The 12,884-nt window shown below is 39.3% G+C and overlaps 1 protein-coding gene and 2 pseudogenes across 1 annotated transcript; 2 read left to right on the top strand and 1 right to left on the bottom strand.

The window, feature by feature from the left end:
* Nucleotides 1–1,030: 1,030 nt before the first annotated feature.
* On the bottom strand, nucleotides 1,031–5,139 carry LOC143643932 (UBX domain-containing protein 2A pseudogene; annotated as a pseudogene).
* On the top strand, nucleotides 1,344–1,603 carry LOC143644729 (protein FAM229B pseudogene; annotated as a pseudogene).
* Nucleotides 5,140–5,433: 294 nt separating the features above from the next.
* On the top strand, nucleotides 5,434–8,339 carry RPS13 (ribosomal protein S13). The gene is made up of 6 exons (XM_077114130.1): nucleotides 5,434–5,544; nucleotides 5,690–5,738; nucleotides 5,920–5,998; nucleotides 7,010–7,179; nucleotides 7,618–7,718; nucleotides 8,266–8,339. The coding sequence occupies exons 1-6, from the start codon at nucleotides 5,522–5,524 to the stop codon at nucleotides 8,297–8,299; spliced, it is 456 nt and encodes a 151-aa protein (XP_076970245.1). The 5' UTR covers nucleotides 5,434–5,521; the 3' UTR covers nucleotides 8,300–8,339.
* Nucleotides 8,340–12,884: the final 4,545 nt, after the last annotated feature.

Here is a 12,884-nt window from a genome sequence, read left to right as displayed (position 1 = left end):
TCATCACATAGTTGCATATTCATCATTTCTTAGTATATTTGCATCGATTTAGAAAAAGAAATAAAAAGACAACAGAAAAAGAAATAAAACAATAATAGAGAGAAAAAAAAAAGCTATACGTACCATACCCCTTACCCCTCGCCTTCACCTACCACTATTTCAAACTGAATTTATTTTAACATCTGTTCCCCCTGTTATTTATTTTTATTCCATATGTTCTACTCTTCTGTTGATATAGTAGCTAAAAGGAGCATCAGACATAAGGTTTTCACATTCAGAGAGTCTCATTGTGAAAGCTATATCATTGTTCAATCATCATCAAGAAACATGGCTACTGGAACACAGCACTACATTTTCAGGCAATTCCCTCCAGCCTCTCCACTACATCTTGAACAACAAGGTGAATCTACTTAATGCGTAAGAATAACCTCCAGGATAACCTCTCGACTCTGTTTGGAATCTCTCAGCCATTAACACTTTGTCTCATTTTACTCTTCCCCCTTTTGGTCGAGAAGGTTCTCTCAATCCCTTGATGTTAATTCTCAGCTCATTCTAGGTTTTTTCTCAGTCCTTTGATGCTGAGTCTCAGCTCATTCCAGGATCTCTGTCCCACGTTGCCAGGAAGGTCCACACCCCTGGGAGTCATGTCCCATACAGAGAGGGGGAGGGTGGTGAGACTGCTCGTCATATTGGCTGGAGAGAGAGAAAATGCCCAATGTTAAAGCAAGGCTATAGAAAATTCCAGTCTAAGGCATTCACAGAAAGATATCTTGGTTCCAGAAGGCCAATGACATTCAGGGTTTCTCTCTCAACTGGAAAGGCACATGGTGAACATGGTGATGTCTGCTAGTTTTCTCTCCGGGCTTCTTGTTTCATGAAGTTCCCTGGGGATTGTTTTCCTTCTACATCTCCAAAGGTCTTTGGCTGCGTGGGTTCTTGTGGTTTTGTTGCTCTCTCTAAAATGTTTCCTTATTTTTTTTTTTATTTTTTTTTTTTTTACCTTCAGCCAAAATCTGACATAGGGAAAGTGTTTCCTTATTTTTAAAAGGATTCCAGTAAATTAATCAAGACCCACCTGGAATGGATAGAGTTACATCTCCCTCTAATTAAGGGTTAATACCCACTCACTGCCTTGTCAGTATCTTTGAGCATTGGCAGCTTTGGAGGCCAGGGAAGGAAAATATGTTAAAGAATCTTCTGATACAATAATTTCTGGGTGTCACTGGAATATTTGATCATCATTCCTTTGGCATTTCCAACCTTCTATGGAAGGTCAGTAGAAGCAGTTGATTTATTCACCTCTATAGGAATCAGACTCTACCTATTTCAGCTTTCAGTAAACTATGCCTTTTCGGTTTGGGACCCAGTAAAGGAGGTTTCCAGTGAAAGGAGGAGATTCTTTTATTGGACTGAAACCTCGGCTGAGCTCCAGTACTGCCTGTAATGGGAAAGAGACTACACCAGCCAGACAACTCCAAAGATGCCCTGGACGTTACTGCCCGACAATACATGATGCTCCCTTAACTGCCTATGCAACAATGCGAAAGCTACCTGTACAAAGCAGCAAGGAAATACATCCTAAACAGCATCATTAAGTCTTTTGTAGAGGTTTGACTAGGTCAAGGGTAATGGGACAGAAATCATCTTATGATCTGGTAAACAAATAAAAGTGGTGGCACCTTTGGATGATGACAATAATTGAAATATTTACTTTAGTCAGTAAAACATGTAGTGATAAGCCATCAGGTATGTTTGACAGATAGGACAACAGTATTTCATAATTAGAAAGTGTCTTAGAAGTCTTCTAGCTCACAGTAGATCATTAATATCAATAATTCAAAATGAAGCTTAATCTTCCATGGTTATGGAGGTGCAGCACAGTCTATACGCTTAACGTGTTGTAGATGAGTTTAGTTTGTTTATATTTGTTCAGCTATTTAGCTGAATCCTTTCATCTGATTGCTCCAAGCCAGTTTCTGGCTTGTAATCTTGATACTTGATACTGCACTGCTGAGGAATAATTATATTGTGAGAAATCGAGCCCTTGGGTTTTAAGCATGTTGGAAGAAAACCCAAGGCCAAAGAAATTTCTTAGTTCTACGGTTAGTCTGCAAAGTAGTTAAACTGCTTGCATAAGGGAGCTCAGGTTATCGGTAAATTTATTGATAATGAGGTCCAAGCTGTGGTTCTAACCTCTAATTCTTCAGGAAAAATGATGTTCCATTTTCATTACCCCAAGTCCTAGTCAGTCATCTTGAAATTGTCTATAATTGATTGAAAAACTTCAGATGGAGTTTTAAATTTGCTTAGATTCATAATCACTTTTGAGGTTCTAGGCTGGCTTTCTATATACCTGTTTTCTATTTACAATAGTCCCCAGAAACTTGGTCTGCTTTCTTCTCCTTTTGATGGTTGCCACCATCCATCCCATGAAACTTTCTTCTCCAAAAGACTGGTTGTAGGGTCAGATAAAATCCCCCCAGTTCTTTGCCTTAGGTTTGGAAAGGCCCTTAAATGACATCTAGCTCAAAATATATGTGAGGCTTAAATTTTCTTTTCAACATTTCCACCAAATGATCATCCAGCCTTAAACCTTGCTGCTCCTGAAGATAAACCTATAATCCTCTTTTTAAAGGAAGGCTTATCAGCTAAGAATTATGTGGACACAGACACATGATAATAAAAAATAACAGATGTAGAGAAATCACAAGATTACAGAATCTCACAAAGTTCTTTTCATCGTATCTAGTTTATAGGTACAGGCTCTTATGCCAACATGATGATTAAAGCCCCTTTTGGGATTCTGCCTTCTGCATTTAATAAAGGTGAGACCAACCAAAATTTAAAAAAAAAGGCTAATACCCACTGTTGGGCATGCTACATCTCCATGGAGATAATCTAATCAAGTTTCCGATCTATAGTACTAAGTAGGGATTAAAGGAAATGGCTGCCTCCACAAAATGGATCAGAATTAAAACATGGCTTTTCTAGGGTACAGAATCCATCCAGTACAACCTTATATTATTTGGTTTTAAAAATAAGTAGATTTTTCTCTCAGCAGCCTTCTGGAAAAAGTACATTGGATTCAGTTTTCAGTCATATTTTACTGCGCTAACCTGTACTTATTTAAGAAATCTTCTCATCAGGAGGGTTAAACAGTACTTGACCCAAAGTCCAGTGAATCTCACTTTTCTTTCCCCCAACTCGGTCTGCATGACCATTTACAAAACCATCATTTCTCCGCAAGTTTTCCACTTACTTGGTCAACAATCAAGGCTATGAAAGTCCTCGAAAAAGGTTCAGCTGTTTTTTGGAGTCTCTGAATAATTACAGCATTCTGTAAATCTGCTTCTTCCAGTGTGAGTGCTTTATCTAGCAGTTTGAGAAAGGGAAGAGTTGTGGCCAGAGAAAAAGGAGGACTTCTTTGAGATCCTTGGTATTTTTAGATTAAGCCTTTGATATGGCTTACCTTGTGAGAAATAATAAATTTCTGGATGATCCTTTTCCCGTTGGTTAACCAGATCCGTGTATTAGTGATAGATTAGTGATAGATTCTAAGTTGTTTAGTAGGACAGCAGACAAATCATTTTTATTCTCAACTTCAATACCCTTTGCTTTAGGAATATTTTTGGTTGACACTTCTAAGTCTAGAACCCTGTCCTGAGAAGGGCTGGAATACATGCTTTGTTGACACACATACTGCAGTTTTCTTACCTTCAACTTTAATATCTACCTCTTTTTTATCAAAAATTCCCTGTAATTCTAAAGGTAATGCCCCTTTTTTGATGGAATTCAGAAACTGTTCACTTGTACCATCAGAATAACTTCTGAAATCGACTGTAAACCTACTATTCAATAATTTTATATTAAAATCTGTTTTTTTCAGTGGGTGACAACCACTTGGCACCAACCTTCAATGCTTCCTCAAAAAGGCTGTCAACAAAATATTCACAATTTGTTTGCTGGTTGTCACAAAGAAGTTGGTTGTGAGATCCAATTTCACAAACCTTTAACTTACCATTCTTTTATAATTTCAAAGATTGTCTATTTTTATTCTCTTTTGCCTTACTCTCTGTGTACCTCTTCAGTCTCTGATTGAGCAGGATATATTTTTGTAGTAGAGCTGAGATAAGTTTCTAATAGGAATGAGACAAAGAGGAAACATGGAAGACTCCTAGGTTTCTGGTTTGAGCAACTGGGTAGAGCTTAAATGAAATGAAGTAGGTAGGCAGAACTGGAGATTGGGAATTGTAGCCATATTAAGTTCGAGATACTTATTCCATATCTAGGCTAAAGATGTGCATTTTGCTAATGATAGCAATACATCTTTGGGGAAGAAACTTATTACCTTGTTATTTCCGAATTTAATTGCAATTCCTAATGCTTTCGTAAAAGTGATAAGTTTCAAGAGTGGGGGTGGACGTTTTAGTACCTAGTTTCTTTTAAAGTCTCATCAGTTACTTTAAACTCACTGACAGAAATGTACCGATTTCACTGACCTCCCTCCTCTCCAGGGCCACCTTTTTTTTTTTTTTTTTAACAAGGTGCTTCATTCGCCCATTCTTTCAACGCAGTCCTGTGTAGTAGCCCTGAATCAGTCTTAAAAAGACCTTCCTCAGTGGCGGTTCCTATTTGCCAGGAGGATTGATTGAACGTCTCCTTTTCTCCCTTTCATTCTCCGCATTCTCCTTTACCTCCTTACCTCCAGTTTCAGGCTTTTGCAATCTTGTTCCTAAAAGCTCATCCCTATATGCTCACTTGGGTACGTGGCTCCGTGAGGATTTGCACAACACTCCTCCCAGCCGAATCGAGATCTCACAGCCCGGTGCTAGGGAGAGACCGCAGCCTAAGGGAGTGTTCCAGAACACGGTTCAAATCCCTGGGCTCGTTCTTTAACTTTAGAGATCCCTCACTCAAGAGGAGGATTACTAAAGATAAGAAATGGAAGCGTCAGCCTGGCAGTAACCACTACCATTACTTACAGCATAGCGTTTTTCACATGGTATTGTACCTGTCGATTAACGCCTGCGAACTTATTAAGGGCAACGAGAACCTCGGTATTGGACAATGAACAATTCTGTACCGCTGAAAGTCAGGCGGGAGGCCGGGCGCGGATGACCGCCCAAAGGGACCAATCATTACAGCTCTAGCTGACCAGGCCCACTCCCAGCCCGGGATCCGAATCCTACATGATCTTGTTGACCGGCGCACCTTGCTGAAGCGCACAGTCCTGGTACGACTTTGAAAGTTAGCATCGGATAAAGTCTCCCGCTCTGACAGCAAACCAAAACAAAGACCAGCGCACGCCGAACGTGTATGTAGGCCCCTTCGTTGAGGAAATTTATATCAAGTTGAAATGCATTTCGGGACATGTAGTCACGCCGACGTCGGAGGTTACGCAGCGTAGCTCCGCCTCCTGCCTGCGAGGAAACGAACGTGTGAAGTCATTTCCTGAGTGCGAGGTGGCTTCCTGCGGCGTTTCCTCCCTTGCTCTCTTTTTCGTTGCCAGACTGCCGCCATCATGGGTCGCATGCATGCTCCTGGGTGAGTTTGAACGCCAAGCGGGATTGCAGGCTTGGGCCGCGGGGGCGGGGAAAGGAGTGAGGTGGGGCAGTGGGGTCGAGGGACGGAGGTCTGGGTTGCTGTGGCACGGGCTGCAGCCTAACGCTGAGAGTGCTTTTCTCCGCAGGAAGGGCCTGTCCCAGTCGGCTCTGCCCTATCGCCGCAGCGTCCCCACCGTAAGTAGCATACGGGGGCCGGAGAGAAGTCGGGGGGAGCATTCGTCGCTCGGGGAGGGCGGTGCTGGTGAAGAAGGGGTCTGTGTGCGTGAGGATCGCGACTTTGAGAGCCTAGCGGGCCGCCCTGCCACGGCGCCATCCGGGTTTCTTGTCTTAAGGCTGCTTTCTGTTTTACAAACAGTGGTTGAAGTTGACGTCTGACGACGTGAAGGAGCAAATCTACAAACTGGCCAAGAAGGGCCTGACTCCTTCTCAAATCGGTGAGTGATTTTGACTACTGTAGCTCCTCAGTTCTGTCCTCGTGTGCCTTGTTGAAAATTGCCCTACACGTGATTCAGACCTTTTGCGTGGTTTTGTGGTTTCACTGTTAAAGATCAATACTTACCCTTGATTTATTAAAACTCTTAAGTTCCTTCCTGGCAGATGATAAATGTATTAAGCCGCTCAACCATATTTCAGTGAGTGTATGCTATGGCCCAGTCACTCTGTTAAAGTGCATAGTTTTAAGCTCTTTATGTGTACTAACCTCGTCTAATTCTTTGAAATGAATATTAGTAGTAATACCATTTTATAGTTGAGGAAAAGGAGGCACAGTGTAGCTAACTAACTAGCCCCAAGTCACACAGCTATTAAGTGGAGGAGTCCAGTTGGCTCCACACAGCCTATATGCTTTTGCTTGATACTGTCACGCTGGAGTTGGTTGTTTGGAATCTCAGCCGTGTGATTTTGTGATTTTTTTTTTTGTTGTTGTTGTTCAACAAAAGTTGGACTGGCATGTGCAAAGTATGTTTCTGGGCCCTGAGAATACAGTAGTGAAAAAAAAAAGGATAACATGTCTACCTTCCTGGAGCTTGAAGTCTAGTGGAAGTACAGCACAAAATAAACAAATATATAGTTCATGGCCAGGTGGTAAGGATAGCTGAAGTAAGGTAAATTGTTGTTTAAAAGTTCTTAATATTTGCTAGCTCTAATTATAGAACAAATACAGTAGCAAAATCTGTAACAAAATACTGATTACTTTGGTCATCTGTTGTGGCCAAGTCACTTATGATGATAGTCTTCCAACATTCGCAATTTGCACCAAAAGGTTTTCCTTAGTGATGGCTAAACCTTCCTTGGTTGTCTGAGTGAGCTTTGCATGCACTCTCAATGATGTTTTTTGTGATGTGTGAATGTAAACCCTAACTTACAGATGGGAAATTTGTAAAGCGAGTCTTGCTCCATTGTATGTGTTTGGCATAGATAGTTAAAGAATATGATTCCTTTTTCAGGTGTGATCCTAAGAGACTCACATGGTGTTGCACAAGTACGTTTTGTGACAGGCAATAAAATCTTGAGAATTCTTAAGTCCAAAGGACTTGCTCCTGATCTCCCTGAGGATCTCTACCATCTAATTAAGAAAGCTGTTGCTGTTCGAAAGCATCTTGAGAGGAACAGAAAGGTAAGAGAATGTATAAAAGCCTGATGCTAAATATATAACTGATTCTACTGACTTAAACTTCAGTAAAATATAATGCATCTGATTTGAATTTTCTGAAGTGGCTTAAGACATAAACTACACAAGACTAGTTTTCATTTTCAAAGCACACTTTGAAATAAAAATTATGACAGAAGAGATTTACTTTGGCTACCCTAAATTTCGTGCCTGTGCCCAGTTGGTTGAAAATGTTGGGGTGTTTATTTGCGGAATTTGCAAAGGTTCTGGAGCCCTTATTTTCACTTAAAGACTTAATCTACTTCTGTGAACACTAGCCTGTGATTCTGTTCCAGGGCAGTGGGTAATTGTTTTCATTGGGGAAAGCCCGTGGTAGTTCTTTTTTTAAATAATGCTTAATTATTTTAATGGGTTTTCTTGAATTCCATCAAATTTTATTTTTAGGATAAGGATGCTAAATTCCGTCTGATTCTGATAGAGAGCCGAATTCACCGATTGGCTCGATATTACAAGACAAAGCGAGTTCTACCCCCCAATTGGAAATAGTGAGTACCAACCGTTTTATTCATAAATGCTAGCTTTATTGTTGGGAACAAAGGAAGTGTGAATAGAGAATTGGTTATCATTTACTTCTTGATTTAGAACAAGGATCAGCAAACTTTCTGATAGCGCCTAATAGTAAATATTTTAAGCTTTGTGAGCCTAAATTTAAAGCTGTCAAACCATAGGTAGACACATACACATGGGTGTGGCTTTGTTCCAATAAAAATTTATTTACAGAAAGAAGCAGAGGGGTGGATACAAAGCTGCGGTTCATACTTCTGTTCCCAGGGGATTTATGTTGTTTTAATATTTGCTAGGAATTGCTTATTGTGATGATTGGTTTTTACTAGAATGTTTTTTCTGTATGTTAGCCAGATCTTGGATGCCTGAGTGAGCATCTTCATTTATTAGGCTTTAACATAAGAACTGATTCAGTAGTTTGATGTATTTTATATAGTAGGGTGTTTATTTTAGCTGTTTTGAAATCTATTCTGTGAATATGGAGGACCAATATTAATCCCTTTTATCTCTCCCTTTTTTCCTTTTCAGTGAATCGTCCACAGCCTCTGCCCTGGTTGCATAAATTTGTCTATTAGGCAATAAAGTCAATGTTTAACTAAGAACCTGTTTTATATTCTTTTCTTAAAAATAACTTAGATATATCAGTGATTAGTAAGTCTTGACCCTATTTTCCTGGGAAAGTGTTTAGTGTTAGAAAGCTGTGCTATTCCACAGGGAGCAAAAAGATAGCAACCATCTGTTGCCTAGTAAAACTTATCCCTTCATGGATCCCCTTGAACTAGTTGAGATGAGAAGTTTGTAATTTCATGGGTGATAAGTATATCCAAAGGTAAGAATTGGAAAGGACTAGAAAGTAACTTTTTTGCTTAATGGCAACAGTGTTTCTAAATGTTTTGATACATTTGGTGTTAAATACTGAGGTGCGTGATCTGAGATGGGCTCCCATCGCTAGGCCTTGCAATTTATGGATGGGTTAATGTAAAATTTAACCAGCTGTGTGTTTGGGGTAATTTCATTTATTTTTTTAAAATAAACTAATGAGGCAGGTCTCAGAAAACTAGAGTAAGTTGTTCAAGGTTGTAAAAATCTATCATTTGAATCATAAATATATTTAACTATAAACTTATCAAGCTTTACCCTAAACAGTCAAAATTGTTTGAAATTATGCTATTGGGCAAAGTCCCTTGTTTTCAAGAGACCAATGTCCTAACTAGCACTGGCAGCTGGTTAGGTGATGCAGTTGAAGGGAAGGGACGCAGTACAGACATCCAGGTAATTTACCGTTTTCCAGGACACTTCATATAGTCATGCACCCACTCAGCATTTTGTGCCTATGCTGTTGATGAAAACTGATACTATTCCCCTTTCTGATGCACTTAAAAATATGCAAAACAATCTTGTAAGACAAAAATCTCTGAAAGTGATGAACAAGTAAAATAAGGTAATGTACCTAGCAATCCTTTGCAAGCCATTAGTAACTAGGCAAAAGTTAGGTATTGGTGAATTTCAAGTCTCCGTACCAAAAACTAGTTCTTAGTACTAGGTGGAGCACTTGAAAAGCATCTGTTGGATTCCTTATTTAATTTTTACACATACAAAGAAATTTACCGAGTACTTAAAATTCCTGTTATCAAGCCAACAATTACTGTAAATATTAAATTGATTATGTGTTGGAGGTTTTTTAATGCCTTTTAAAAATTTTTTATTGTGGGCACAATATATATAACAAAAATTTGCCATTTTAACCATCTTTTAAGTACAATTTTTTTTTGCATGGGCAGGCACTGGAAATTGAACCCGGGTTTCTGGCATGGCAGGCAAGAACTCTGCCAGTGAGCCACCGTGGCCTGCCCTAAGAGTACAGTTTTGATTGGAGCATGTGGTTCAAGACAAATGAAATGAGATGCTCAAAACAGTTGGGCAGGCCACGGTGGCTCAGTGGCAGAATTCTTGCCTGCTGTGCCAGAGACTCACATTCGATTCCCAGTGACTGCCCATGTTAAAAAAAAGAAAAGAAAAGAGTTGAATGACCAACCCTTGTTGAAGACATGTATTTTGTATGTATAAAAACTGCTTTTAAAAAGGTGCATGAGACTGCCAATTCCCCACATCCTTTCAAAATTATTTTTTCATTTTAATGCTTAAATCGTTGAAAAAGAAACAGTGGTAACTTTTTTTTTTATTTTTCTTTTTGCATGGGCAGGCACTGGGAATCAAACCTGGGTCTGGTATGGCAGGTGAAAACTGCTGAGCCACCATCTCACCACCTGGTATCCAGTTTTTATTTGCATTTTTGGGGTTATAAATGAATTTTACCATTTTGTGAATTGCCCATTTATGTCCTATTAACAGTTTATTTTTTGGAACATTGTTAATGCAAATATTTTCCCCATCTTTTTGCCTTTGAAAATGTAAGGATTTTAGTGATATTATCCTAATGATTTTTTAGCAATCTCATTACTTTTTAAAATGAAGTCCAATTAAAATTTCACTTCTTTTCCTGGTTCTCCCTTCTGTTTAATATAAGATGGTCTTCATCTGTCTTCCAGACTTATACGTTTATTATTCTTTTGAAGAGATTCCATATGCTTTAACAGCTATTTTGACCTAATTGGATACCAGCATGTGATGATTCAAATCTACCTATATGTAAGCAGTTAGAATCTGAAGTTGTTCTTCAATGGTTATCTCTATTGAAAAATCATCTTTTCTTCCAAGTGATAGGTGTCCATTTGTTATTTTTTAATCAAAGTTATATGTAGCTTTAGAATTTTAAGATTTAGAATTAAAAGCAGTCCCCTCTCATATGAAACTTAACCCCGCAAAGGATAGGTCAAGTCTACTTAAAATTTAGGCCTAAGAGTCACCCCCAAGAGAGCCTCTTTTGCTGGTCAGATGTGGCCCCTCTCTCCAGCCAACACAACTAGCAGTCTCACCACCCTACCCCTCTCTATGTGGGTGTTCTGGTTTGCTAGCTGCTGGAATGCAATATACCAGAAACGGAATGGCTTTTAAAAAGGGGAATTTAATGAATTGCTAGTTTACAGTTCTAAGTCCGAGAAAATGTCCCAATTAAAACAAGTCTATAGAAATGTCCAATCAAAGGCATCCAGGGAAAGACACCCTGGTTCAAGAAGGCCGATGAAGTTCAGGGTTTCTCTCTCAAGTGAGATGGCACATGGCAAACACAGTCAGGGCTTCTCTCTCAGCTGGAAGGGCACATGGCAAATACGGCCTCATCTGCTAGCTTTCTCTCCTGGCTTCCTATTTCATGAAGCTCCCCAGGAGGCATCTTCCTTCTTCATCTCCAAAGGTCACTGGCTGGTGGACTCTGCTTCGTGGTGCGGCGGCATTCTCTGCCCTCTCTGCGTCTCTCATTCACCAAAATGATTCCTCTTTTATAGGACTTCAGAAACTAATCAAGACCCACTCAAATGGGTGAAGACATGCCATCCCCTAATCCAGTTTAACAACCATGCTTAACTAAATCTCATCAATCAGGGAGATGATCTCATTATAGTTTCAAACATACAGTATTGAATAGAGATTATTCTACCTTTATGAAATGGGATTTATATTAAAACATGGCTTTTCTTAGGGGGCATGCTTCCTTTCAAACCAGCACAGTGGGACATGACTCCCAGGGGTGTGGACCTTCCTGGCAACATGGGACAGTGATCTTGGAATGAACGGAGACAGCATCAAGGGATTGAGAAAAACCCTAGAATGAGCTGAGACTCAGCATCAAGGGATTGAGAAAACCTTGACCAAAAGGGGGAGGAGGGAAATGAGACAAAGTGTCAATAGCTGAGAGATTCCAGAGTCGAAAGGTTATCCTGGAGGTTATTCTTATGCATCAAGTAGATATCATCTTGTTATTCAAGATGTAATGGAGAGGCTGGAGGGAATTGCCTGAAAATGTAGAGCTGTGTTCCAGTAGCCATGTTTCTTGAGGATGATTGAATAATGATACAGCTGTCACAGTGTAACTATGTGATTGTGAAAACCTTGTGTCTGATGCTCCTTTTATCTACCTTGTCAACAAAGGAGTAGAACATATGGAATAAAAATAAATAATAGGGGGAACAAATGCTAAAATAAATTTAGTTTAAATGCTAGTGATCAACGAAAGCAAGGGGTAAGGGGTATGGTAGGTATAATCTTTTTTTTTCTTTCCTGTGTTCGTTTTATTTCTTTTTCTATTGTCTTTATTTCTTTTTCTGAATTAATGCAAATGTTCTAAGAAATGATGAATATGCAACTAAGCGATGATATTGTGAATTACTGATTATGTATGTTATTTTGTTTATTTTTTTAATTAATTAATTTAAAAAAAGCAGTCCCCTTTATGGCCCTATCTTCCTGAAATCTAGGAGCTGCCACTTTAAACTCTTAGCTCTTCTAGCATGTAAAACATCTTTAATTTTAAATATGCTTATGTCACAATTTCTTGATTGATAGCTTTCTGTGACTTTTGTATAATATATATGTTGATTTTCTGTATCTACATTTTTTGAATGTACATACTTACATAACTCTTAATAATTACTTGTTTTTCCATCTGCTTAGTATTCCCTGTTCCTGTCTCTGATATTCTGAAAGTGTGAGCCTTTTTACCAATATATCCAAGCAATTTCCAGGATCTTTTAACTTCAGTTTAGATAGGTCACCCTGAGACCTGGGGCCCTGGGACCTCTCTTTACCATCAGTGGATTCTTTCTGCCTCCATTGTCAGGTTCCTTATTTCCTCACCACATTTCTTCCCATTTCTTGGTTTACTCCTTCCTTTTGGTGACACATATTGTATAGCAGCTCCATAGAAAGGGCTCAACCCTTGAAACTTATTCTCTGTTTACACCACTACTTTCTGACCATGGCTTTACATGCTGACATTAAGTTTATAATGCCCAAGTCCACACCTCCAATGCAGACCACTGGATTCACCTGTTTGACATCCCCACTTGGCTCTCTAACAGACCCCTGAACTTCACATATCCCAAATCTTGATTTTTGCCACCCAAAATTGCTGTTTCCCTACACATCCCATCTTAGTAAATGACAACTTGATTCATCCTTTTTTTCTCTCTTATACCACATATCCAATAGATCACCAAATCTCAGCTGTACCTTCACAATATACCCCAAAT

This window comes from Tamandua tetradactyla, chromosome 8 (genome assembly GCF_023851605.1).
Source record: "Tamandua tetradactyla isolate mTamTet1 chromosome 8, mTamTet1.pri, whole genome shotgun sequence".
Classification (NCBI taxonomy): Eukaryota; Metazoa; Chordata; class Mammalia; order Pilosa; family Myrmecophagidae; genus Tamandua; species Tamandua tetradactyla.
Note: the sequence above shows the minus strand (reverse complement) of the source record. Positions and strands in the feature narration are given on the sequence as shown.

Coding starts and splice junctions, on each gene's coding strand:
- RPS13 (XM_077114130.1), top strand. CDS start 5,522: ATGGGTCGCATGCATGCTCCTGG. Junction 5,545..5,689: donor GGTCGCATGCATGCTCCTGG/GTGAGTTTGAAC, acceptor TTTTCTCCGCAG/GAAGGGCCTGTCCCAGTCGG. Junction 7,719..8,265: donor CTACCCCCCAATTGGAAATA/GTGAGTACCAAC, acceptor TTTCCTTTTCAG/TGAATCGTCCACAGCCTCTG.